Here is a 25490-nt window from a genome sequence, read left to right as displayed (position 1 = left end):
ACGAATGTGCAACTGTGGCGTGCACTGATACGCAACAAGCAGTGCTCGATGGCACAGTGCATCGTGCCGGATGTGTTGCGTTTGTACGAGAGCAGCACCCGAGCCTTGTTCATGGCACGCCGGAGCGATGAAACGATGTTGCAGCTGTTTAAGAACTGTGCCACCTTCTGCCGGCAGGCTGGTCTCTGTGAGCAGATGTTCGGAATGGTCCAGCTAACGCTCAGCATGAACGTCAGTGGACGGTTCGGTGGTGGTGGTGGCGGCGTCGGTGGCGACGGGCTCTTCGGTTCACCGGAACACTACCACCAGCTGCTTGACTACGAAGAAGTAATACTGCGGTCGGGTTTACCGATGAACGAAATATGGCTGCGTATCGAAACGCTACGTACGGCCTTCCACTATCTACCGTTTGGCGGTGGCCAGCAGCTGCTCAGTGATCCGCAGCGGATCGTGCTGAACGAGGATGTCGTAGGCTTCATCTATCCGCTAATCAACAAGAGCTACTCGTTCGAGCTTACACTCATCGTGCTGCGACTGATGAAGTATCCGTTCGTGAATGCGAGGCATTTCGAGGCCGCCGACTGCTTTCAGGTGGAACCGTTCGAGATGGATTACCCGGAGCAGTTGCTTCCGCTGCTACTGGACGTCTCGCGGAACCGCACGTACGATAGAGAGTTGCATCGATTCATTAAAGGTCTGCAAGTGTCACCTTCCTATCTCAACACCAATTTGGCCCACGAACAGTACCTGACGATGGTCCAGCAATTTCTAACTCTCGCCATCGATCACTTCGAAGGTGAACAGAGTGCCCTACTGTTGATGCTTTATCTTCAGCTCGAGCGAACACTCGTTTGCTGGGAAAAAGCTTCGACGGCAGCATCCAACTTCGACGAACAGAAAGCCAAACTGATCCGCGGACGTGTTAAGACGCTGCTTAAACACACGCACACCTCAAATCAGAACAATCTGCTCGTGTATGCCGAGTACGGCCTGCTGGAGTACGAGCTGACGGGCCTGGAAGGAGGAGCAGCGGCTTGCCGCAAGATCTTTGACACCTCGGTACAGGTGCACTGTGCCAATGCGGAACACCAATCGACGCTAGAAGAAAAGGATGAGCAGAGGCATGCGTTGTTTTCGCTCGTCTTGACGATGGTAGAACTGTTGCTGCTAAATGGTCACACGACGGAAGCAGTCCATACCCTGACGAAGCTCGTCCTCAGTCCTAGCGAAGTGACCTTCCGTTCGGCCGGTGAGGAGCCGCTATCACCATCGAACACATCGAAACTATCAGCCTTACAGAAGCTCAACGATCAAGTGAACTTAGCGGTACGGCGCGAAACCGATCTTGGCTCGACCGCACCAACCGTGGAACAGTATTTCCGTCCTACGCCCTTGATAACCTCCCTTAAAGCGTACGTATTCTACCTTACGCTGATACGGACGGAAGGTTTCAAAGAAGCCGTTCGACAGCTGGAAACTTTGTTGTTCCTGTTTAACGAACCCACCAATCCACGGCATCGCTTTTTACGCGAGCAGATCTACGAGCTCTATATGCAGCTGTGCAATTCGCGCGTTTGCGGCTGGAAGGTGAACACCGAGCCACCGGCTTCTGGTGAGAGTACGAGACAGCTTCTCGATATCGTCGATCGAACGTTGGAAGACTTTCCATCTAACCTTTACGCGTTACGCTCGATCGTGTTCAACGAGAGTGTACCGTGGTTCCAGTTACGGCGTCTCCTCGGAAAGCATCTTTCACCGAAAGCGGTCCTTCTGATGGTTATTGGGGCAAGATTCCGTGCGAACGCCGATAACGCAGTGACGCCAGGAGAAACGGATCCATACAAACAACGGATATTGAACCTTTTGGCCGATGCCGTAAAGTCACCCAGCATACTGGCGCTTCATCAGAATGCTCTACTATGGCGGTTGTATCTGCGGGAGCTGTTCGATCAACCGAATGCACGACCGGGCTATAGTGTGCTGGAGCATTGTCGTCGGGTACTGTACGCTGCGCTGGAAGCGTGCCCCTGGAACAAGGCACTCTACCTGGACGGGGCTTCCGTGGCGCCCCAGGAACTGTCTGCGCTGCTGGATCTGATGATGGAGAAGCAGATACGGGTGCACGCCATACCGGAGGAACTGGCAATATTGCGCAATGAATAGCCTGGACGAACGAACTCAACGTGGGAATGCGGGTTGTTAAGGTTTATTCCTATCGCCCTATAGCTTACAGCCCGTTTCCGCTTCGGTGTACATAATGTAATCTATACCGCACCACGGGGACTGACCGAGGCGCGATCACCCGGTTCCCCGCTCGTACGCGGGGAATCGGGTGTCCTAGCATATCTAACACGCTAACCATTAATGACCGCAAGTAACACGAGTGAAATGGAGGTAACATTTGTGAACTGAAAGAACTGAAACTGAAAACATCGAAAATGCTGCACGAGGTGACTACTAGGTTTTTACACGCCCATCTTCTTCTTAAGATCTTCATCCTGCGCTGACATGGCGGTCAGCTTTTTGCCAATCCTTTCGTGTACCTCCAGATATTTGGCCACACACCGATCGATGCAGACGGATTCGCCCTTGCCTGGGGAAAGGAAAGAAAAAGGCCACATCATTTGATTGTAATGGACAGGGCAAACAACTTATCGAGGAAACAGCACACTACCTAGCTCGGAGTCGGCGTACTTGGGCGGGATACACTTTTTGTGGCAGGCCTGAGTCATGCGGCTGTACAGATCCGACATCATCTCGATCTCCATCTCCTGCATCAGCTGCAGCTTGGCCTGCTGGGCGGCATTTAACTCCGGGACACTCATCGTGGTTGCCTAGGATTCGCGTTACTTGCTTTCTTGGGTTGCTTTGGGAAGAATCGTCGCAACGGATTTGTTTCTTGTTTTCTTCGAGACTGTGGGGATTCTCAGCTTGTTCGGTGTTGTGTTCCGACTGTGGCCCTTTTTGGTGCGCTTCTAAACGTCGAACCGTCGCTTTTCCTTCACTTCGTATTGGCCAACGTTCGATTGTCGCATGCGTTCGCGAATTTTCATATTCTCATACCGGTTCTTGTCCACGGATTGCTTCGAAGCAACAAACGCCCCGATACCTACCACGCTTATGATGGCCCTGTTCGGGATGTTCGGGATGGGAAAACAAGTGAGGTGATGAATGCATTTTAACGCACTCCACGGAGTCCCCGCCTTACCAGCCGATACCGATCTTTCCAACATGTCCCAAGCGCATAATCGTGCACTACGGTGATGGTTTTTTAGTCTTTTATTTTACATTTACCAGCGGAAATCGCGTTCTTGCCCGGCACCGCTTACGAAACACAATCTCCTCGCACACACGCACGTGCTTGCACTGTGGAGCCAGGGTTGCTGCAATGCCTTGGCCTTTTGGCCATCACGCACCGCGTCCACAGTGCACCTCTCTGTTTAAAACACCTTGTTCTGAGTTAGCTCGCTTCTGCATTCCGTGGTTTTGCAGGCTCAAATTGGTTTTTAAGGAAAGTGCAAAGTGGGGAAGAACGAAAAGAACGGACCCAGAACCCAGATCCTGCCCGAAAACCCAGATCCTGCCCAAAAACCTTCCTGTGTTCGTCGGAACTAACAGCGCGCGCCGCTGCCGCCGTCGTCGTCGGCACACCAGCGCGTCGTCACGGGAGATAAGGCGGTTGGAAGAAGAGATTTTTACATCCCGGAGCGCTAATCCGTATCCAGCGCGGAACGGAAACAGATTAGGAGAAGGATGCCCTCGAAAAAGAAAAAGTATAACGCCCGCTTTCCAGCGGTAAGTAAACACTACAGCGGGAGGAAGGGAGAGAGGGGGGGATGCGAGCGGGAACTCGCGGGTCTTCCGTTCGGCGGTATATCTAATACCTTTCCTCATCTTCTTCTAGGGCCGCATCAAGAAAATCATGCAAACGGACGAGGAAGTGGGCAAGGTGGCCCAAGCCGTACCGGTCATCATCTATATCCTTTTCACAATACCTTGCTTTCTCTCGCTTGTTACCTTTGCAGTGGCATCGCTGTACCACACTTTGTCGTTGAATTTTCCTTAATTCTAGACCTTTATTCCTAACCAGAGTACCTCGCACGCTGGAGCTGTTCGTAGAATCGCTGCTGACGAAAACGCTGAAGATTACGAACGCGCGCAATGCCAAAACCTTATCACCGTCGCACATGAAACAGTGCATCATCTCGGAGAGTCGGTTCGATTTTTTGCGCGATCTGGTGAAAAACATCCCCGACATGGGCATTAACGAGGAACTGTCGGGGTCGGAGGCTGGCTACGGGAATGACGGTGCGTCACCGGCTTCCACGTCGACCTCCTCGTCATCTAATGGTGGCGGAGCGGGAGGGACGGCTGGTGTGGTATCGTACGAACCGCAGCAACAATCCCACCATCATCACCGCCTGGGAGGGGGAGGTAGCGCTAACAGTGGTACGCTGCAACGGTCGGAATCGTACTCCCCGGCAACGGCATCCAGTGCGAACCCATACGGACAGGCACCGAAGCGGGGCTTAAACCAGAGCGGGATCTTGAATTTCTACAAAGAAATACCGCTCGAAGAGGAGGAACCTGATAACAGTCCTCCTGCGCCACCTCCTAAGCTGACCCGCCTCAATTCGGCACCGGCCGCCACTGCGATACCGTACAAAATCGATATATTAGCCACGGGCGCTGGTGGTAACGATGCAGACAAACAGTACGCTGCGGGTGCTACCGGTGCGCCGTCGCCCATTGGATACAAAATAGAGCCTGTCATTAAGCTGGACTACTCGAACCTAGTGTCGTTGAGCTCCGACGCTGCACCCGGGGAAGCAAATAGTGGCAGTAGCAGCACCAGCAACGTCGTCCCTACTGGCAACACCAAAGCAGCCTCCGGGCCGCAACCAACGGTGAAAATCGATCTCAGCAGGCTACCGATGACGACGGCAGCGGCATCGACTCAAGCCACCTCCATAGCAACCCCAAAGCAGCTACAGCTTCATCCTGTGCCTTCTACGATCGTGACGCGAACGACCGAACGTCGCGAGCGGCAGCCATCATCAACCGGAGGTGGTGGTGGTGGTGGTAGCAACAGTAGTCAACAACAGACCGCTAGCGGTTCGTCGACCTCGTCCTCCTCTTCCTCCTCACCACAGTCCGCACCGACGACACCGATCATCGGCCAAAGTCCTGTACCAACGGCACCACCGATCTTTGCTGCACTCTCCTCCGCGATCCCTGGAATGGACGAAGATTACGACGATATTTAAAGCCCTCAACTCACCCTCCACTCCCCCAGCGCCCAGCGAACAAAAACAGACTTCCCCACCCGGTGGGAGAGGACTGGGACCAACCGCGTGGTCACGCGTCAGCATTTACTATGCTGTGTGTTTTGTGTGTGTGTGAATTTGTGTTTGTAAGCTTTTTTTTAAATATTAATCTTCATAAAGATTTCTTATGCCATCATCATTGGTCCCAGGCGTCGCCGATGGACGTTAGTTGAGTTGTAAATAGATGCAGAACAGCGAAACGCCTCGAGAACAATGACGTCTTTAGTTCCGTTTCGGGTAACGGGCACAGCACGTGCGTGGATGCACCGTATCCGGTTCTATTGGCGGTTGCACACACATTCGAACAAAAACCTGATCGGCGATAGTGCGCAGTGCACGTTAGACGGAGAAACGAAAGTCGTATCCTGCAGCATTCGCAATAGCTATTTGTGGTGTGAAATTAAACTTTAAAAAAGGAATACAAACAACCGTTTATACCCCCAAAATCCAATGGCCAACAGTACATTCTAATACGCATGGATAAATGAGAAAATTTTTAGCTGCACCACACCCAACCATCGTGTTTAGTATATAAATAGATAAAATTTATTGATCCGCGTGACTTGACGAAGCGAGTAGTTTATAAAATAGTTGCTTTTTGCCTTAGATACGTATTGGCTGGCGCCTCCACGATACACAGCTGCACGCGCTTCTGGCGCTGTCGTTCTCGTAGGTTTATTCAATGGTTATATAGGTACAACGACTGTGTGTTTTTGCTAGAGCTCCTCGTTCTTCTCAGCCAAATCCGTCTCCGTCCACCCACCATTCACGATCATGATCGCATCCCGAAGGAATGCAGGAAGAAACAGAATACTTGGGAATAACGGCAGGAACGCAGCATGGCGTCTCGATGCGGACGTTTGCCTCGAGCTGGCAAGTATTGCATGGACGGGTATAGCTAACGAAACTATAGGACTATCTATTCGCTTTCGGGCGGAGGGGATTAATCTGTTCGTTTAGCACACTTTCTGCCCAATGTTGGAATGGAAATCGAGCTCTTCTACCGACTTTCCAAAGCACCTTCCTTCATCCACTAGTAGTAGTTGGGCGGGTTTTGGTTTGTTTGGTTCCTGGCTCCGGGTTGCGCATCTACTTTTCCTGCAAGCTAAGCCGCAACGCTTCTGCCAGCATTTCCTCTTCGCGCAATCGATCTGCTTCCCGGCGTTCTTCCTCCTCCTGGCTCAGCTTGATCGCAAGCTCCAGATTCGGATCGATATAGTCATCGGCGGACGGAGGCAAATGGTTGTTGATTGCGTTGGGCACCCCACCTGCTGCTGCTGCTGCTGCTACTGGTGTGCCCTCTATTGCTAGTAGCGGAGCGTTACTACTAGCAACCACAGCGTTTGCTCCGGCGCCACTTTGGTATCCGGTGATCAGGGATTCTTGCAAAGCTCTGTAAATTACAACAAACATAGAAAAGCGACCACCGACCAACCGGCCCAGAAGCGGGTGGTTCGGTCGGTTGGTTGGAGTCGTTTAGGTACTAGCGCACACAACCAAATACAGCGGAGCGGTGTAGTGAAAGAACCAACGTGTGTGTGTGTGTGTGTGTGGAGGAAATGCAAGCAGCAACAGAACACGAAAGGCATGTTAAATGAAATTGAGACTCCAGCTTGCTTTGATAAACCAATGAAACGTTCCCTCTAGAGTAGCTGCTTGTTAGTAAGGTAGACATGGCTATTCAAGCAGCTAGTGCTAAGTAGGTGTTAGAATCGTACACGTGCTAAACACTCTCACAAAACTGTGAAAACATCATTCCGGTTACTGTGATGCAAAACGTGAGCGTGGAAGCAGTTTGAGATGGAGAACGCGTTCTACTGGAATTTTGTGACGGGTTTAGGTTTTGCTGAACAGTTTCTTTAGCGGACTTTTAGCAATGGAAGCTGGTAGCATGCCACCCATGAGGGAGTGAGCGCTCAGTCTTCTGTTATCTACGGAACGCGCAGGACTATGGAGCAGTTAGAATGAAGGGTGAGATAATGAAGAAGGTTGTGTTAACACGATGCGGTATCCATGCGGTCAGAAGGGAATCGGTTTGTGTAATTGGTTCCCGATGAAAGAGAAAAAGAAAATATGAAGATCAATATTTATATGGGAAAAATTGCGCTACGATCGCAAATGATAAGAAGGATGACGGTTCGGTTAACGGGTGGACTTCATTTCAAGAGAGAATCCGCTCCCGTTCAAAGGGAAAGGAAGGTCCGTTTCGTTACCTTTGCAGCTGCTCATCTTCGTAGTACTGGGGCGTTAGTGGCCTCGGTGCCTTGAGTGCCTCCCAGATGTCGACTTTATCGTTCTCGCTGCCCGTCTCGCACAGGCTCTGCTGAATGGCGAACTGCATCAGCTCGTCCTCATCCTCGAACGTAGACATCTGGGGCCGGTATGAGGTAGCATCGCTATCAGCGCGTCGTACGACCCCATACTCGGCCGGTACCTCGAAGCACACATCGTCGATAATGCAGGTCGTCCTTTCGTCACTTTCGCGTATATGGCTGACATGCGGTACCGCCGTTTCCATTGCAAACACGTTCCCGAACGTGACGACCGCATTCAGCACGTGGAAGAGCGGAATTTCTGGAAAGGAAGGAAATGGTAATGGTTTGCTTTCATAGTGGCCTGTGCCCTGCATGGATAGCTTACCTATTTTCACTGGAAAACCGGCCGGCAGTTGCATGGTAATGAAGTCGCGCAACTTCGACACGTGCGGACTGGCCATCGTGGACATGAGGTCCAGTATCGGTAGCACCTGTTCCTGCAGCTTAATCGGAAACAACTCGCTCAACCACATGTTCGCCTTAAAGTGTTGCTCTTTCGCCGTGATGCGCTTCGGTTTCCCAATGTCCCGGCCGTTCAGGTCGATATCGGAAAAGTATTCTTCCGCCGTGGGTGCTGCTGCTGCTGCTGCTACTGCTGCCTCCACGCGATTTGGCTCCGGTGATGCACTACTGCTGGCGGTGCTGCTATTTGGCCGACCTCCCACTGCACCCGCTTCCGATCCATCGTCCGGTGACGGTGGTGTGCTTCCAGCGGCTCCCACCGCTACGGCCGAGTGATCATAATCTTCGTCCGCCATCCCAAGGAAGTGTTGCAGTGGCGTGCGGGAATTTTTCATTCTCGCCTGATCCTCACCGAGATGCTCGCTGCGTGTACGCGTAATGAACTTCACGTTGCTGGCCCCGTACACCTTGCACTCGTAGCCATTGATCGATTCTACCTTCTCGCTTCGCCAACCCCAAAAGCCGGACTTATTGCGCTCGAAGCTAATCTTGTCCATGTCGATGTGATTACAGATGACCGGTGCCTGCAGCCGCATGGCCACCGCCTCCCTGCTAGGCCGAATTCCATCGATCGCTTCGTCCTCGATGTTGCGCATATGCTCGATCGACACCTCGCCCGTATCGTGATCGATCTCGATCATACTGGCCGAGTTTGGTTGGGTGGCTTTGTAGATGTAGCTTCGGTTACCCCGCTGCCAGCTGCTAGCACTATCGAATCCGAGCAGCGTCGTATCGATGCGTACGTTCGAACCCCGTTTGTACACCTTGTACGTGTCGCTCGGACAGACGCGCGACATGAGCGGTACCCAGCTCGTAAATTCCCATTTCATCTCGACGTAAAAATCGGGCGTATCCTGCAGGTGCTGTAGCAACTGTGGCACATGCGAGACACGTTTGATGTGTCGCTGCAAATCGCGCACCTCCAGTATGGCGGTCACAATGTTGGGATCGCCCGAGCAGACGGCCTCCTGTACGACTGGTGGAGAGGAAAAATAGGAGCATCAGATAGATGGCGTTCGATCGATCTGGCGCAACTTCTCGGATCTAAAACTTACCGGACCATCCATCACACTCAACATTCGCATTGCACTTGGCGGCCAGCAGTGCCTTCACGCACTCCAGATGGCACAGCTTGACCGCCAGCATGAGCGGCGTGCGTCCCCTGGGATCGAGCTTCTCCAGGTCATGCTAAAACAAACAGAAAGCAAAAGAACACATTATCGATAACGAATTTGCCAGACTGGATGGCCAGTCAGGTGATGGGTGGTGGTCCGGAGAATAACCAAAAATCGATACCGGTACAATTCGTAATGCGTAAGCGCAATCGCGGCGCCATAAGCGCGCGCTAGCGTGTGATTCATAATGTTATGCTTTTGTGTGGCCAGCAGTGTGGGGCCGCTTCAGGCCACCAGCCGCTCCTCGTGGTTCGCCGGTTCCACCGTCTCGGCCTTTTTTTCTAATCGAATTACGCGGGTCCAAGGAAGAGAGTTATTACGACCGCCGGAACTGGCTCACAAGACCGATATTGCTAATTAGATTAATCACTACGTTCACGGCGTTTTGCACGAGCCGGAACAATATGGATTGTTTTTGTCTGGTGGCCTCATTTCGGCTACAACAAAAAAAAAACGCAAAAGCATGAACGACCCCGTGTCCGCGCGTACCTTTTTTTCGTTGATTGCCTGCTGGAGCTCCTGATAATCGTTGTTCCAGACGTGCCAGTGGATGGGGAAGTTTTGCTTGATCCGCTCAATCGTAGTCATCCTAGACCAGGGGGGGGTAGTGGATTTATGCTGCTCCTCTGCTCCCTCGTTACTCTCACCGTTTCCGATCGGAAGCACTGATGCCGCGGGTCATAAACCGGACAAAACCGCACGAAACAATTGCTGCCGCACCAAAACACCACATACAAATTCGAGGGGGTGATGGGGTGTTTAGAAGGAAGCACTTGAGGACACAGAAGGACAGGTGCACAAAACAACCACCAACATCCAATGGTTGCTGTGTGTGGTCCGTGTGTTGGCTGGAACACAGATCCTGGACGATCCTTGCACCTTTTGTTGCTGCTGCTGCTGCTGAACGCTGGAAGAGGCCAACAGGAACCGAGTGGAAATGGGAAGAAAGTCCGGAGAAAAATGCTCCGCCGGGTATTCAGAGATAACTCAATAGTGGCTCCGGCAGACTGGAAGCGGATGCGCACATCACAGGCGGGCACTTTTGTGTTTTTGGGTGAAAATGGGTATTAGCATTTTCTTTTCAATTTTGGTATATTTGAATGCTGAACGAGACCATGGCAATGTTAAAAAAGAGAAAGTTACAGAATACCATTTAATTTACAATTTGCAATATTTTTCATGTATGTTTCAAGAAACGGTTGTGGTTGCGTAAAAATCAACTAGTTTTAGCCCACTGTCCAGTTGCGAAGCTGGTAGCCGCGCGCTGCGTGTGGACGCGGCTTGACGACTTCTTTTCCTTCTTCTTTCGCCGCGACGGCACCACGGTTTTTTGTTTGAAAATGGAGACGCACGACGACGATGCCTGGATCGATCTGCTTTCGTTGATTTTTCTCTGCGTTTAATTGTTTTTAGTGTTTGTGTGTGCGATTGTGTGTTGTTAGTGTACCGGCTCCATGATAACGGTGGTATGTGGATACGCAAATCCGTGTTTCGTACGTGCGTTGTCGGGCGTTTGGAGTGAAGAGGAAGCCACTCCAAATCCGCGACGGTCGATCCCGTTTTTCTCGAGTGTTTGTGTGTATGTGGCGCTGACCGCTGGTCAGCATCTTCCCCCGGATCGTTTCATCACCGTGTGCATGTCCTTCGATGGTCCTTCGTCCACGTAAAACCATCTTTCGAGGGGCCGCCTTTCGATGTTGCAACATAAAATTCCTTCGCCTTGTTGGCGATATGGGGGGGATGTTGCCGCCGCCTCACGCACACGCTCTCAGCACCGTCGCCGTCCACACTTGTCGTCGTCGTCACCGCGCACACCGTTGCTGCGCTGGAATGCAAGCGTGGGGAAGAAGATGAAGAAGCAAAAACGTAACATTCTTTTCACCCTTCCGGCGTAGTAAAAAATACCATCGCGGCACGGGACGCGCTCGCTCGGAGGCTTCTGTCGATTATCGATCGGTCTTGGGGCACCCGCCGCGTGACCCCTCGGCCCCAAGTTTACGGATGCAAAAGTGTCACCACCTTTCTGAAGGGGGCGCGAGGTGTAGAGGTGAAGAATAACATATTGGTTCCCCGCAGTCCGCCGGACGACCGATGGCCAAGTTTTATTTTTAATTTCCAAACCCCAAGCCCCGCAAAAGAATGGCCGCGTACACGGTGATCTGGTTTTTGTGTCCGATGATCGTGAGAACGGCATCACGCAGTGAACGAGAGCGGAGTGGTGGTGGCGGTGTGCACATAATTATGTTTCATCGAGCATCGCGATGGAGCAGCAGCGGCAGCAGCAGCAGCAGGCTCTGCGTCGCCATGGTGCAGCGCTGTTTTCCTGCGTGTGTGCGTGCGTACGAGCTCGTCGTCCGTTAATTTTTGGTGGGAAACGAAAAAGAAAAACATGAAATCAACAATACGCCGCCTGCGTTGGGTGCGCTAGTGTCTGCAAGAGTGAGCAAGAGCATGGGAAAAGGGTGGAACATGAACGAGGAGCAAAAACCCTTTAAAGAAAAGGAAAAAAAGCTATGCTTTCCGCTCTCTTTCTCTCTTTCGGTCGTTCTCTCTCTGTCGCTGCGGCAGGGGAAGAGGGTATGAGTGCATCTTGCGTAGTGGACGGCAGGTTGAATATGTCGCATCAAGAGGGGACATGCACCGACCAGAGAGGCAGGTGCGGTGCGCAGGGAACGCAGCTCGTCGAGCGAGCATCAAAACACGTACACGCCACGGAAGAAAAGGAGAAGAAAGAAGAAGCGAAAAAGATTGCAGTGGGAGCGGCGCACCAGGATAAATGATAGAAATAATGACGTTTATTATGCAACTTTCGCCACTTGACTCGCTTGCACCCAGCCTCCAGAGGACGGGGGCCCGCCCGCTCGCTCCCCGTGAATGGCCGATGCGGTCAGCTGCACCTGATGCCAGCGGAGGAGCAGGCGGTACGTTTCGCGCCTGGTTATTTTATACCGTAGCCTAGCGCGCCTCGCCACGCCACGCCACGCCACGATGGCTAGTACCGCTAGTGGAGCGTAATGGGACTTTTGCTTTAGATCTTACGATTCAAGATTGCGGTCCCCATGTCGCCGCCCATACTCGGTTCGTGTGCATGTGTGTGTGTGTGTGTTCCCTTCAATGAAAAGAAAGGTTCATTGAGCGATCGCACGGCGTACACGCGACGACCACTTTCTTCATATTCCCTCTTTTGTCGGTTCTTTCGGCTTCTCGCGGAGTGATCGCGAGAACCCCCACCCCACATTGACCCACTCTGCTCCGTTGATCACGGGGGCATGCCTGTTTTTTGGGGCGGGTGGTGAGAGGGGCGGGGTGGTGATGTACGGTAATAAATATGCTGCGGCGACCGTGTTTTGTGACCGAATTTCATGCCGGTCGGTGACAATCCGAAAATAGGAGCCGGTCCTCTCACACACCCTCCCGGCTGGTGGCGGATGATGGTAGCTAACAGGTGTGCCGCATCGCCGGTGGCAATCATAGTCGGCCGTCGGGCATTATGTTGCAACTTTCGTTGGCGAGTGGATTGCATTATTTTTTGTTTAAACTATGGCACACGTGTGTTCTAAATTGATTGGAATACGTTGTCGTTTTTGTTTGCGTAACGCCACATAAGATTTTAAAGTTATGTGCATTTTGTTTCGCGTTATTCGTTTTATGTTTAGGCGTGGTGTTAATGACGGTCACTAATGCTGTGTCGTATGTGTTCGGTTTCGCTTGGCAACCACCGACCACCGTTCAGAACAGAATCAGGAGAATACTTGATGAATGCTTTCAGGTGTATACGTTAATTCGCAGTAACCGTGTGTCCGTGTTTTACGATAATTACTTAAAATTAATTACGACTTAAAATACGCGCTACCGTAAGTTTAGTGGTTAACTATCCTGTTGTTTAGGCCAAACTTCTTTGGAACTGAGTTAGCTATGAGGATGAACATGCGTAAGGCGAAAAAGAAGGCGATTTCTTCGGTATATCGTTAGTGATTATGGTAATTGACGATACGATCAATCGGCGAGAAAAAATAATTCCGTATATATAGTGGGGTATCCGATGCACTAATGCAATTGAAGACCTTAAAATCTGCTCATTATTATCTGAAAATGATGCAAAGGTCCAAAGGGTAGCAGTAGCAGCAGCATGATGTAGCAGTAGAGTGATGAAATGAAGGTTATTGTACGCTTGTCGGAAAATGCCGAAACAATTCGCAAAAACTGATTCAAACAATTACGTTTCGGATGGTTTAAAAGTGTATATCTGACTTCACCACAATCAATCACTGTTGATTGAAATTGTGGCTGCGGTTTTATTGTCTGCACGCATTACAATTGGACACTTTTTTCTTCTTCTTCCATCCAACCAGCTAGCGGCAGTATAAATATAAGAAGAAGCAACAGCACGCAGTGATAAAAGGTGTAAAGGCGTAACTGAAGCTCACAGCAGCAGGCATGTAAGCGAGTGCTCGCATGATTTCCACCACGCCGGAGACGCGTAACGTTGACGACAAAACAAAAGGGAACGCCAGCCCCCACGTAGTGAAACCCGAGTGTACGAAAGCGGCGAAAACACCAGATGATGGCAGCGACAGTGGTATGACTCGGGGTAAACCACTAGCTCCCTAGCATCCCCCGAAGTATTACCAGCAGCTAGAGGTGCGGAAATCACCCAACCAGCCAATCTACGGTGATCGTGTGATTGAATGCGCGTGTCCATAATCAAGTTGTTGGCAGTGTGTGCCACTGTGTTCCGCGATGTCTGGCTCGAGTTTCCCTTTTAGAGCCTCATAACCATTTGTCGTGTTTGTTCTGATAGTGACGAAAAGCAAGAAAAAAAATGAATCTCGCGTCAATCAACTCGCAACAATGCTAGCACACTCGCGGAACGTGTGATTTTGTAGAACAACCCGCCATCGGCCAGACGACGACAGTTGGTGCGTGTGTGTGTGTCTGTGGTTTGGAATGTTTTGTGCCTTCGAACTCGTGGTTTAGTGCGCGTGTGGAATCCACGGCTTGCCGCTTAAACGGAAGGAAAAAAACACACAGGAGCCAGAAGTGTTTGAGGCTGGTGGGACGAAGTAAGGAATGCTTACAACACTACCAGTCGGTGATTCATAGCCGTGTTCCATCGAAAACAAGGTACGACCGGCGATGATGATACACACGGCAGCGACAGCAGCAGCACCGCCACCGCCACCACCACCACAATCAGGAGCGAACGTTCCGTTCACCGTCAATCGAACGAAACTCCGCAGAAAGCAGTCACCAAAAAGCAACAATTCCACCGAGGTGTAAACAGCAACAACGGCAACAATAATCGCGTCATCGTCATCAACGATTTGCGTGCAGTGTGCAGTCGATGGCTTCTTAGATTTCGCTGCAAAAGGAGACGACTGTGTTTGACCCCGTGACAGCAGCAGTGTGATCCCGTTGCCGGTAGGACCTTTTCGAGGGGAGGCATTTGCTTGTGACCCCAAACGAGTGTGTGCGACCCGCATCGAACACAGACCGTCGCGGTGCGTCATCGAAATTCTTCACCTCTCGGGCGCGGGTCTGTGGGGGACCTTCGACTTCGCGCGTTGCGCAGGCTGAAGGTGAAGGTGCGACTTGGTAGCGAAAGACGATCATCGCGCTTAGGAACGAAACATCACCAAAGCAACAAGAGGGCAGGTCGGTTTTTTCGTGGCCAACGTAGCAAGGGGAAAGTGACCATTCGCCGTGAACGACTGTTCCATCACCAACCGTTTTTGTGTGTCCGTGAGTGTGTGTGCTTTTTTTTGGAATGTAATTGCTGACCATAGGGGAGCCCTTGAAAGAGCGGAGATGAGCGCCAAGCTCTGGCATCATCGACGATTATTGGCCTGAGGCCTGGCTTGGTTGCTCGCTGATCATATGTGAACCTTTCCACCGCATCCTGAAACAGTGCCATCGTGAAACGGTGAAACGACCGAGCTCGCGGCTTCGTGTCTTCATAGCAACGGCTGTGCATCCGGGGCACAGTGTGTGATTATTGGGCGCGTTGTGATTTAGCGAGACCTGTTATTTAGCGTGCACGTGAGGAGGTGAATCTGCCACAGCGTGCAGTGCATCATCGTCTCTCCGTCCCGTCACTGCAGGGAGAAATCCTCCAAGACAGGAAGAAGGTGAAACATGAGCACGAGTGGCGGTAGCAAAATGGGCGTGAAATCGGACTCCGGAAAGGATCATTCGTCATCGGGGGGCGGTATGAGTGACGATAACAATAGTAACAGCACACCACTGAGCGACATGGCTCAGGTGGCGAATGGTGGTGGTAGCAGCAGCAACAACAGCAATGTTGGAGGCGGTGGTATGACCAACGGCGGTTCTGCTGCGTCCGGCCTATCGCCGATCGGCCACGGCGGAAACAACGGCAATAATGGTCCTCCGCCCGGTGGCCTGGTCACACATCATTACCAGCAGCCTCATCCCGCGCACCTGCATCAGCGACACCATTTCCATCATCATGAGCAGCAGCACCAGCAGCCCAATGGTGGATCATCGATCATCGCAGCAGGCGACACGAGTGAAACGGGCAGCTTTTACGACCAAAAAACCGATCTAAGTTCACCTGTCGGTACCGGTACGGCCGGGATTAACCATCACCTGGAGGATCAGGATGGTCTTGGGCCGCTGCCGCTTAAGTGGGAAAAAGCGTACACCGACAGTGGCGAGGTGTATTTTATCGAGTAAGTAATCGAAACGGTTTCTTCTCCGGTTGTTTCTTGAATACTTGATTCCTGTAATATTTATTTAGCAACCAGACTACGTAGCTTATTAGTTTAGTCAAAATAGGCTGGAAATTGGAATACTGCCATCGTCATCAGCTGTATAAGCTCAGCCAATCAGCCAATTGCTACTTCAAAATAGGCAGTTTTAGATCTCACTGACCTTTTCAGAACATCAGAGAGGTCAGTGAAAACCGCTTTGATTGGCCGTTTGGGCGTCAGGAAAGTGAAATTGCGATTGGCACCCATAATTCGTGAGCATTGTACCACAAACGCAACTTCTTCGGTGTCGCTTTGAAGGTTAAATCAGAAGAATGCTTTGATAATTGCGTATGAAGTGAAATTGCTAATGAGAAACATTTAACATTACAAAATTACTGCTGGCAAAGCATTGAAGCATCACAGTAAAGTAGAGCCATAGGTAGCAATAATAATGTTCGTTCGTTCATTCTCGTATCTGTTTCCTCCGCAGTCACAACACCGGTACATCGCACTGGCTCGATCCGCGGTTGTCCAAGTTTCAGAAAAAGTCCCTCGAAGACTGCCAGGACGATGAGTTGCCGTACGGTTGGGAGAAGATCTGTGATCCACACTACGGTACCTATTACATCGATCACGTGAACCGTAAAACGCAATACGAAAACCCGGTACTGCAGGCAAAAAGAATGCAGGAACAAGGAGGCAGTGGTGGTGCAGGTGGCGGCGGCATAGGCACTAGTAGTGGTGGTCCCATGCGGCCACTAGACAATGGACCACCCGGGCTCGATGCTCCCGGTAGCGGCGGCGTTGCTTCCGGTGTCATCGGAAATGGTGGTGTTGGCGGTGGTCGGGTGAATCATTTTACCAAAAACCCGGCCATGCTGCGCGGTGAACGACTGATGACCACGCTGGTCAAATCAACGCGCGGTCTCGGTTTCACGATCGTCGGTGGTGACGACAGTGTAGAGGAGTTTCTACAGATCAAATCAATCGTCCCGAACGGTCCGGCCTGGCTCGATGGGAGGCTCAAGATGGGCGACGTGCTGGTGTACGTGAATGATATCTGCGTGCTCGGGTTCACGCACCACGAGATGGTCAACATCTTTCAGTCGATTATGCCGGGCGAAGAGGTGCATTTGGATGTGTGCCGCGGTTATCAGCTGCCGTTCGATCCGAACGATCCCAACACCGAGGTAGTGACGACGATCGCCGTCGATGGGCTCACGAATGGTGGTGCGGTGACGGACAGTGAGCTGAAGTTTCTCGAAAACGGTGGCTTCCTCGATCCGGCCGGTCGGTCCTCCGATGTGCCGCACAAGAATCCGCTGGCGAAAATCCAATCTCCTGGTGGTGTGGTTACCTCGAACGGTGGTGATGTTTACTTTAACGATACGCTCTCGTACCAGCAGCACTACAAAGGCAAGACGGTAGGGGGCGCATTCGAGATGCCCGAGCTGCTGCACATCAACATCGTGAAGAGTGACAATGGTTTCGGCTTCACGATCACCGACAGTTCGTACGGGCAGCGTGTCAAGAAGATACTGGATCGACAGTGCTGCAAGAATCTACAGGAGGGCGATGTACTGCTCAGCATTAACTCGATTTCGGTCAAAGATATGACCCATAACGAGGTGGTGCAAGTGTTGAAGGATTGTCCCAAAAATATCGAAACCACGCTGAAGGTTCAGCGTGGACCGGGCGGTCTGTTTGGTGGTGGTAGCGTAGCGGCAGCGAACGTGCACCCTCCGCCGGGCGGCAGCAGCAAGCTGACGAACAAGCTTAGGAAGGGCATCGAACTGGCCAAGTTTGGTGGCAGCTCGTCCGGTGGTGGTCTGCTGAAGAAGGAAGGTGGCGGTCCGGGTGGATCGCTCCTGGGGAATGGAAGCTTGTTTCGCAGCAAAACACCAACCGCCGACCTGTACAGTACACAGACGAAGGAGATCTTGCCAACGCGCCCGAAAACACCGCTCGTGGATACGCGGGCGCGAGCGAAAACCCCGTCGTTGCCACTTGCCGATCTCAATGCGGATGAAATAGAGCTCGATGGTGGAAAGCTGCAGGTTGCTACGGAGAACGGTGGAAGGTTAGAACTAAATTTGAAATCGAACGGCAGCTCTCACGATACGGACTCAATTGCGAACGATATTGGCATGTACCATCAGGCCGATGAGCAGTATCACCATCATACGCATCTAAAGCATTCGAATCTCTCCGATCGGCTAGGCGAACTGACGATCAGCAGCTCGAACAACAGCGAAGCAGCGCTCTATCACCATCACCAGCCAGCGTTTCTGCATCAGCAACAGCAGCAGCAGTTGCAGCATTCCGCAGGAGCTGGAGGACCTTATCATAATCCCAATGGTGGCAATAACATGGGTGGCGTGGGCGGCTACAATCAACTTTATTCTCCTCCACTCGTACCACCACCACCGGTACCTCCTCTTTCGGCTGGTGGTCAGCCGCCATATCATCATGAGAACTGTTTTTGCTACGAATGCCAGGACTATCAACAACGGCAGCAGCAACAACAACAGCAACGGCATCTCCAGCAGCTGCATCACCATCAGCAGCAACAGCAGCAGCACCTGATGAATCAACGACATCAGCTTCCTCCGGGGAATGCTTCGATGCATAATGTCGGTTCTCCCTCGCCTCACTTGCAACAGCCACATCAACAGCAGCAGCAGCAGCAGCAGCAACACAATGCTCCTTACAATCTGCCACCTCAGATGAGCGACAACATTGGTAAACGGTTGAACGAATATTTGATGGATCGAAAGCGTTCCCTGCATCAGGGACCTCCCGGTGCTCAAATTGGACCACCACCTCCGGTGCCGCAGTACGACAATCTGCATTATCCTCAGCACATGCCACCACCTCATCACCAGTCACTTCATCTTCTGCATGGCCATCATCCAGCTCCAACACACGCTCTGTACGATGCAATGCCGCCCCAGCAACCGTCACCATCCAGTCAACACCATCATCATCAACCCTACTACGGCGGTGGCCCTGTTGGTGTTGGCATGAACCAATCAGGCAACGCCAACTGGATGCTCGGACAGGGTCAGCATCAGCAGTCACAGCTCTCTCCTTCGCAACATCACTTCTACGCGGGAGGGGGAGGAGGCTATCCCGGTGTAAACGCTGGGCTACCTCTCTCCTCACAGCAGCTCGACGAGTACACGCTATCGGAGGTGACACTGGAACGGCAGGCGCTTGGTTTTGGGTTTCGCATCGTTGGCGGCACAGAAGAGGGATCCCAGGTGACGGTTGGTCACATTGTTCCGGGTGGTGCGGCCGATAAGGATACGCGTATCGCGACCGGTGATGAGATACTCAACATCAACGGTGTCAATGTGGTAAGTGTTCGGTGAGAAATGAGGTATCTTTTATTCTATGAAATATCTAACCGACCGGATTGCTTCACTGTCGACAGGAAAATGCATCCCATCACCGCGTAGTGCAGCTGATGGGTGAAGCTGGATTGCGTGGCCAAGTGACGATGATATTACGCCGCCGGCAGCTATCGAAGCCACCAGCACCGCCACCGAATCCGCGCTACCCGTATACGGTGCTAGTGACGCGCAAGGAGAACGAGGGCTTTGGCTTCGTGATCATCTCGTCGTCGGGCCAATTTCTGGGCTCCTCGATCGGTGATCTCATACCGGGCAGCCCGGCGGAAAGGTGCGGTGAACTGAAGATTGGCGATCGGATCATTGCTGTCAACTCGATCGACATTACCGGCATGAGCCATAGCGATGTGGTCAATCTGATCAAGGAATCGGGTCTGCAGGTGAAACTAACGATCGACAGTCCGCGCGACGGTATCATGCATCCGGCGATTGGATCCCTCATCCAACCGAGCGTACCGACGACAACGTCGGCCGCCGGTTCACCCCAAAACGGTGGGACCGTAGGCGGAGGTCCTCCACAGGTGCTTAGCTCGAACACGGATCTGTACGTAAGTAGCAACAGTACGTCCGGCGGTAGCACCAACGGTCCAACGATCAATCGTTATCCGGCGATCATCTCCTGATTACGGATACGACTCCAGCAGCAACTAGTGGAAAATCCCCGCGGTGGAGGAGACGCTACAACCACTTGAATGATTAAGTGAACCAATTTACCAAAGTTTTAGAGGAAACGGAAAAATCTGCTATAATAGTGTAGGTTAACCTTCGCGTCCCATCCCGTTGCCGTATAAACACTTTCAGCAACTCCGACAGCTTGGCACGATGATGGCACCCGTTGTTGGCGGAATCCCGTCCTCTTGCTCAAATAGCCACCTCAACTTTAGATTAAGCTATGAATAAGATGCCGGTTAACAGTTCTCGTTGGTGCCCGATTGTGGTGACAGTGGGCGGCAACGGAGGAAAGCCGCATGATTTGTCCCTGCTTTTTCCTGCTGGGACCAGCAATGCTTTATGTTCCTTCCTTTGGCCCTCTCTTGCTCTTTCTTGATCTCTTCTACTGGCTGGGTGTGGTGGTTCACCGTTCTTCGTCTGCATTCGTTACGATGCTGTTCTCAGCAGCAGGTAACGCTCAACCACCACCGGTAGGCAACATATGATTATGAAGCTCCATTGTATCCATTGCCCGTGGGAGAATGTTTTGAAACATTCCCACCTTTCGCCAGCCGCCAGCCAACTGGTTTGCCAATGTTCTGCTGGAATGGAAGCAAAGTTTTTATTCTGCGGGACTGTAGCTCCGCAGATTAAAAACACGATCGCAAATGATATCTCGCTCGCTCGCCCCGCGGGAATGACATTTGGGCAATAAAAACGTTGCCGAGCAATTTTTCGTCATGCTTTAACGATACCGTAGGGTGGGTCTATAATGTAACACGCTTACGGATGAATGTATCTCATGACAAACGGTAATAAGCGATGCAACCTCATCACAATCATGTGCATATCAATTTCTTGTTACAAACAGAACCACTTTCGAACGAGGTGTTGTCGGTTGGAAAAATTAAATTATTGCTACCGGTACCACAACATATTCAAATGCGCCACTTTACAATCGTTCTCGTTTTCTTTTTGTCGTTTCTCGTTTTGGATAGTGAACTGAAGATGGTAGAACCATCGCGATGTACTGATGCGAAATCTGTGAAAACCAAGTATGGTAGTGGTTTCTATTGAATCAAATTGAAGGAAGACTTAAACAAAGAAACAAAACGTAATCCATCCTGTGAAACAAACAATTCTTGCCTTACATACCCACTTATGATTAGACGATCACGCGAAGTTAACAAAAAGGTAGAAAACCAACAAGAGCACCGACGCCCTAGATGACCACGCGTTGTGTAAGGAAGCAGTAGCCCAAGCCTCAAATCGTCGTCCCATTTTTCTTAGCTAAGCATATACAATAACGTGAACGCGGGCAAATCATATAGGAAAGTGCAGTTACGTACGGAGGCTTTGTTGGAGTTTAACCACGTACAGTTTAGCGGAGCGTGATAAGATAATGAAAAGAACTATATAGACTAGAGACGGCGCAGCAAGCAGCGTTTTATGTGTACTTAACATTTCTTTTGTACTGCTAGTAGCTCATTTTTTAGAACGAATTTTACCAGAACCACCACCACGATCATCATCCAATCATGTTTTGTGAGGACGTTTTACGTAAACATATACAAAACCATATATACGCATTTACTTATCTATCTATATACACTGTCACACCTACATAGTTGGTGTGACAATTTTGAACGATCGCATTTACACACGACATAAATACACACTCAAATCCACAAACATAAATATGTAGATTATTAGATGCTCATAAAGTTAAATGTTCCCCCCATAAAACTGTGTGCCAGTACAAACGCACCGGTAGATAGTGATGAATGAAAGCAATAAGTGTTGTGTAGATATATCCTTAGGATCACTGTTGTATTGAATGCAAACCTTACGATCCATGTTGTTTGTACGATCGTTATCTAACAAATCCCCATCCCGTGGCCTTCCTCTTATTGTACATCACATTTAGGAACGAATCAGTTAACACACTTGAGGACGTTCGGGGTGCATATGTCTGAGCACATGATGATATCAGATGTCAGAATCAAAACAAAGTGCCTCCCTGTTGTTTTAGAATTAACAAAAAAAAAGCAGAAAAAGAAACATTATTCTACGTTTGTCCCTCGGCATACTAGCGGATAGGTATAATGCTTTTCCGCTAAAAATGCGTTCTAAAATCCGCTCGGTGAAGACTAGAATACAATTAAATGGTGTAATGTTGTGTTGTAGTGTACGTTTTATTACGCAATTTAAATTTAAAACAAAAAGGGTAAGATTTTGTGACCATACCCTTAAGGTCGTTTGTGTTGGCAATGTACAAAGTTAGGAAAACTAGAACGAGGGCGATGTTTATGTAAATGTTTATTAATTATTCGTTTGCTGTATGGCTATTACACGTAGGAGGAGCGATGATTAGGATAAGCAAAAAGTGTAACATTATACAAAACATATATACATACTTAGAGAGAGATAGAGAAGATGAAGATTGTTAACCAATCTATTGTTAATGACACAAAACCTACCGGCACAGCGATCGTGTTGGTACTGTGGTCATTTCAGAGGCCCAGTAGGTTTTTGTTGCAAGGGTTTAATAATCGTACAAGCAATAATCTTCTTCCACACCAAAAGAATGGCGCGAGGAAAGTGTAACGTATTCTGTTGCAGTATTTTCCGAGTAGTGGAATCAAACAGTGTTTTATATACTACATATATACAACATAAATATGGTTACATATCTACTAAAAGTTACAAAAATAGAAAGAGAAAAAGTATATGTGAAAACCAACCTCCCTCAATAAAGCTAGTAGTTGAATCTGAGCACTGTGTACGGATGTTTAAAGATGACCATCATGCGTAGACGGGAATAGCCCGTTTAGTATTTTTCAGGCCTTCCTGATGGACATGGCAGAATGAGATGGAATAACGGTATGGACATTGATTTCAAAATTACAGGACGACGATGGTACTCGATCCCGACAGGTGGAAAATGCGTGTTTAAAAGTAAAATTGCACCATGGTTGCTTGGTAAGGCCGCAACATGATTTCATTTGTCCCTTGCAAGATTACATCATTAACAAGATTGGTGGGGGTTACAACAGAAGCACTTAAAAAATACGTGTGTTGTTTCTAGAACCAGGTGACCGACAAATTCGTTCTGTTCGTTTCTGTGTGGTTGACCTCGGTTCGAGTTATTAGTTTGCTCCACTTGACCCCATGCTCTTCCATCTCTTTCGGATAAATTTCTGTTCAAATGGATCAAACACAAACAACGCGCTTCCTTTCTCGAGTCTGTTTCCAATACCAGTACCCAGCTTGAAGTTGGTCTAGGTTGATCATATTTGTCACTGTTCCACCGTTAGAACGCAATTCATATTTTCTTAATTACCTGTTGAATAAAAAATGCACGATTTACTTCGCGAGGTTAACGTTCAATAGGTAAATTTGTGAGAGAAAATGCGGAGTGTAATTTACACGAAATTACATGAGTTTTCGACTCGTATTCCTGTTTGTGCTATAATAATAGAGCGTAGAGCAATCGCGCTAATTTATAACATCAACAAAAACAAAGTAAGATGTCTAGATGATGTAAATGTTGCCCAAATATCAAACAGAGTTTTTGGTTTATGTTGCAAGCCCCAAGTTACATTCAATCCAGATGGATTGCAAATCAACACAGTTTGGACCCCTTTTTCTTGATACACCGTTGCTCTGTCATAATGGTGCTAAGAAATCAAAGAAACACAGGGTGTGTAAGAAGGGATGTGCTTATCTGTTTTCAATGCGCTTGGACTGGATCGAATGAATAATTATAACATCAGCGACAACGAGGTCAGTTAAAATTGTTATCAAACATTCAAAATGCCCCACGTTGACCAACAAATTATCAGTAGTTCTGGGAAAAAATATCAAGCCCGTGGGCATGTTAAACATCGCAATGACGAACGCATTCCGCACTGTGGTTCATTAAATCTTGTTGTTTGTCGCGACGGAAACAGCAGATGCAGAGATAAGTTCGAGCGATTTGAAAGAGATCGGCAGGGAGTGCTTTAAAGCGGTCTGGATTTCGATCAGGTGGTTTGGTCGTTTTTCTTATCATTGCGGATTTCTCTGCTTACATTTGCCACATTCATCATAGCATGCGAGCGATTTCGTAGAAAAGGATTTAATTGACTTTTTTTTTATTACGAATGTTGATTTTGGAGATTAGTTGGAATAGATTTGGAACAAAGTCTTAGCTGGAAGTGCTATCTAATCGCAATTTCGAAACGACCTGCGTCAGCTTGGACTAATGTAGGATTTAAGCAAATTTTTACATGGGCAGCATAGTAAGGAACTACTTTAAAGTTTACACATTGAATTCACCATTCCTTTTGGATACGCTACTTATACAATTCTCCACAAAAGATGGAAATCACCACCCTACAGTCGGGGCTTCAACCCAATAGAACATGTATGGGATATATTGGGGAAAATGTATGTTCCGAAAATGAAATGTGGGTTTTGTTTGACCCACAAGTTGAAGGAAACGCGGGCTTTAGACCTTAGCTATCAGTAAAGATAAGCCATCTGATAGGAATATCATTCGCTTTCAATATAAAAGGTGGGTACGTCCGTCGCATAACTGGCACAGTTACCATTCTACGTCTTCCAGTACGAGCCGTTGAGAAGCGAAGAACATTAATTGGAATCGGCGTGGGTACGCGAGTGGTTTCTTTATAGCTTAAGACTCCAAGAGTTCTGTACTTTATTTGGCGTGTGTCCGTTACTTTATGAAAGTGGTACTGTTTGTGCACGTTCAAGTTAGATACCTTATCCCTATTAGTGCAAACGATTCAACATTGGGTTGTGCTTTATCTGACTGATTTCTACAAGTTTATTCCGTATTAATCATCAGCGAACAGTTTCGTAAGTTCTTTAATTAGGACAATAATCGTTTAATGGATGGATGGTGTTTTCAAACGCTATCAAAACTTTTTATCGCCTACAAAAAAAAAAAAAAAAACGCTTTCGAATCATAAAAACCTTTTCTGTACGAGACAACCTCTTCGTGTTGAACGCTTATGTTTGGTGTTTTTTTTTCGTTTGGTGCTAAGGGATTGGTGATAAGGTTTAAACTATTTATCAGGCGTACAAATAGAAAACCGCCGTTTTACCTCATGATTTGAGGCTTTATTGTAAAAAAATCCTTACAAACTCATTCTTCAAAGTAATTGCCATAGTTAGCCACAACTTTTTCCCACAATTTGGGCAGCTTTTGAGTTCCTCGTCGGAAAAATTGTTCATCTTTCGAGGCGATCCATGCATCGGTCCAATTTTTGGTGTCCTCGAAAGAACGGAAGCGCTGCTCGGCCAGGTCATGCGTCATCGATAGGAATAAATAGTAATCTGATGGAGCGATGTCTGGAGAGTAGGGCGGCTGGGGTAGTATATGCCATTTTAATGTTTCCAGGTATGTTTTCACTACTTCCGCCGCCGA

General features: G+C 49.5%; 6 protein-coding genes across 9 annotated transcripts in view; 3 read left to right on the top strand and 3 right to left on the bottom strand.

Annotated features, from left to right (window-relative positions):
- The window catches only part of LOC125953408 (nuclear exosome regulator NRDE2), a 3460-nt gene extending 1086 nt beyond the window's left edge, over positions 1–2374 (top strand). Inside the window, exon 2 of the mRNA XM_049682975.1 lies at positions 1–2374. This exon is cut by the window's left edge and continues 809 nt beyond it. Within this exon, the coding sequence (XP_049538932.1) occupies positions 1–2163 (2163 nt within the window). The 3' untranslated portion in view covers positions 2164–2374.
- LOC125953528 (mitochondrial import inner membrane translocase subunit Tim10) lies at positions 2181–2830 on the bottom strand. Its single transcript, XM_049683150.1, has 2 exons — positions 2675–2830; positions 2181–2593 (listed from the first exon to the last, which is right to left on the bottom strand). The coding sequence occupies exons 1-2, from the start codon at positions 2823–2825 to the stop codon at positions 2466–2468; spliced, it is 279 nt and encodes a 92-aa protein (XP_049539107.1). The 5' UTR covers positions 2826–2830; the 3' UTR covers positions 2181–2465.
- Positions 2831–2964: 134 nt separating this feature from the next.
- On the bottom strand, positions 2965–3368 carry LOC125953532 (uncharacterized). The gene is made up of 2 exons (XM_049683156.1): positions 3209–3368; positions 2965–3129 (listed from the first exon to the last, which is right to left on the bottom strand). The coding sequence occupies exons 1-2, from the start codon at positions 3244–3246 to the stop codon at positions 2976–2978; spliced, it is 192 nt and encodes a 63-aa protein (XP_049539113.1). The 5' UTR covers positions 3247–3368; the 3' UTR covers positions 2965–2975.
- A 69-nt stretch (positions 3369–3437) lies between these two features.
- Positions 3438–5788, top strand: LOC125953461 (mucin-5AC). The gene is made up of 3 exons (XM_049683067.1): positions 3438–3795; positions 3905–3977; positions 4096–5788. Exons 1-3 carry the CDS (start codon positions 3754–3756, stop codon positions 5265–5267), a joined length of 1287 nt encoding a protein of 428 aa, XP_049539024.1. The 5' UTR covers positions 3438–3753; the 3' UTR covers positions 5268–5788.
- A 77-nt stretch (positions 5789–5865) lies between these two features.
- Positions 5866–10270, bottom strand: LOC125953424 (ankyrin repeat domain-containing protein 13D). 2 transcript variants are annotated; one of them, XM_049683013.1, is made up of 5 exons: positions 9769–10229; positions 9160–9292; positions 7968–9080; positions 7541–7901; positions 5866–6720 (listed from the first exon to the last, which is right to left on the bottom strand). In XM_049683013.1, the coding sequence occupies exons 1-5, from the start codon at positions 9865–9867 to the stop codon at positions 6417–6419; spliced, it is 2010 nt and encodes a 669-aa protein (XP_049538970.1). In that variant the 5' UTR covers positions 9868–10229; the 3' UTR covers positions 5866–6416. The 2 variants fall into 2 exon arrangements, with proteins under 2 accessions (XP_049538970.1, XP_049538971.1); XM_049683014.1 differs by lacking the exon at positions 5866–6720 and adding an exon at positions 6738–7275 and having other exon boundaries at positions 9769–10270.
- A 352-nt stretch (positions 10271–10622) lies between these two features.
- LOC125953396 (membrane-associated guanylate kinase, WW and PDZ domain-containing protein 2) lies at positions 10623–22867 on the top strand. 3 transcript variants are annotated; one of them, XM_049682948.1, is made up of 4 exons: positions 10623–10745; positions 13632–15971; positions 16483–19351; positions 19429–22867. In XM_049682948.1, exons 2-4 carry the CDS (start codon positions 15415–15417, stop codon positions 20026–20028), a joined length of 4026 nt encoding a protein of 1341 aa, XP_049538905.1. In that variant the 5' UTR covers positions 10623–10745; positions 13632–15414; the 3' UTR covers positions 20029–22867. The 3 variants fall into 3 exon arrangements, with proteins under 3 accessions (XP_049538905.1, XP_049538907.1, XP_049538906.1); XM_049682950.1 differs by having other exon boundaries at positions 10623–10772; XM_049682949.1 differs by lacking the exon at positions 10623–10745 and adding an exon at positions 10779–11326.
- Positions 22868–25490: the final 2623 nt, after the last annotated feature.

The sequence above is a fragment of the Anopheles darlingi genome, chromosome 3 (genome assembly GCF_943734745.1).
Source record: "Anopheles darlingi chromosome 3, idAnoDarlMG_H_01, whole genome shotgun sequence".
NCBI classification, from domain to species: domain Eukaryota; kingdom Metazoa; phylum Arthropoda; class Insecta; order Diptera; family Culicidae; genus Anopheles; species Anopheles darlingi.
The sequence above is the reverse complement of the archived record's forward strand: the minus strand, read 5'-3'. Positions and strand labels throughout refer to the sequence as shown.

Excerpts from the sequence above, each read along its gene's own strand:
- LOC125953532 (XM_049683156.1), bottom strand. The coding sequence starts at position 3,246 with ATGCGCTTGGGACATGTTGGAAAGATCGGTATCGGCTG. Across the intron at positions 3,130-3,208 it reads GGAAAGATCGGTATCGGCTG|GGCCATCATAAGCGTGGTAG; the intron begins GTAAGGCGGGGA and ends CATCCCGAACAG.
- LOC125953461 (XM_049683067.1), top strand. The coding sequence starts at position 3,754 with ATGCCCTCGAAAAAGAAAAAGTATAACGCCCGCTTTCCAGCG. Across the intron at positions 3,796-3,904 it reads ATAACGCCCGCTTTCCAGCG|GGCCGCATCAAGAAAATCAT; the intron begins GTAAGTAAACAC and ends ATCTTCTTCTAG. Across the intron at positions 3,978-4,095 it reads AGCCGTACCGGTCATCATCT|CTCGCACGCTGGAGCTGTTC; the intron begins ATATCCTTTTCA and ends TAACCAGAGTAC.
- LOC125953424 (XM_049683013.1), bottom strand. The coding sequence starts at position 9,867 with ATGACTACGATTGAGCGGATCAAGCAAAACTTCCCCATCCACTGGCAC. Across the intron at positions 9,081-9,159 it reads TGAGTGTGATGGATGGTCCG|TCGTACAGGAGGCCGTCTGC; the intron begins GTAAGTTTTAGA and ends CCTCTCCACCAG. Across the intron at positions 6,721-7,540 it reads GAAGATGAGCAGCTGCAAAG|AGCTTTGCAAGAATCCCTGA; the intron begins GTAACGAAACGG and ends TGTAATTTACAG.
- LOC125953396 (XM_049682948.1), top strand. The coding sequence starts at position 15,415 with ATGAGCACGAGTGGCGGTAGCAAAATGGGCGTGAAATCGGACTCCGGA. Across the intron at positions 15,972-16,482 it reads GGCGAGGTGTATTTTATCGA|TCACAACACCGGTACATCGC; the intron begins GTAAGTAATCGA and ends TTTCCTCCGCAG. Across the intron at positions 19,352-19,428 it reads ACATCAACGGTGTCAATGTG|GAAAATGCATCCCATCACCG; the intron begins GTAAGTGTTCGG and ends CACTGTCGACAG.
- LOC125953528 (XM_049683150.1), bottom strand. The coding sequence starts at position 2,825 with ATGAGTGTCCCGGAGTTAAATGCCGCCCAGCAGGCCAAGCTGCAGCTG. Across the intron at positions 2,594-2,674 it reads GTACGCCGACTCCGAGCTAG|GCAAGGGCGAATCCGTCTGC; the intron begins GTAGTGTGCTGT and ends TCCTTTCCCCAG.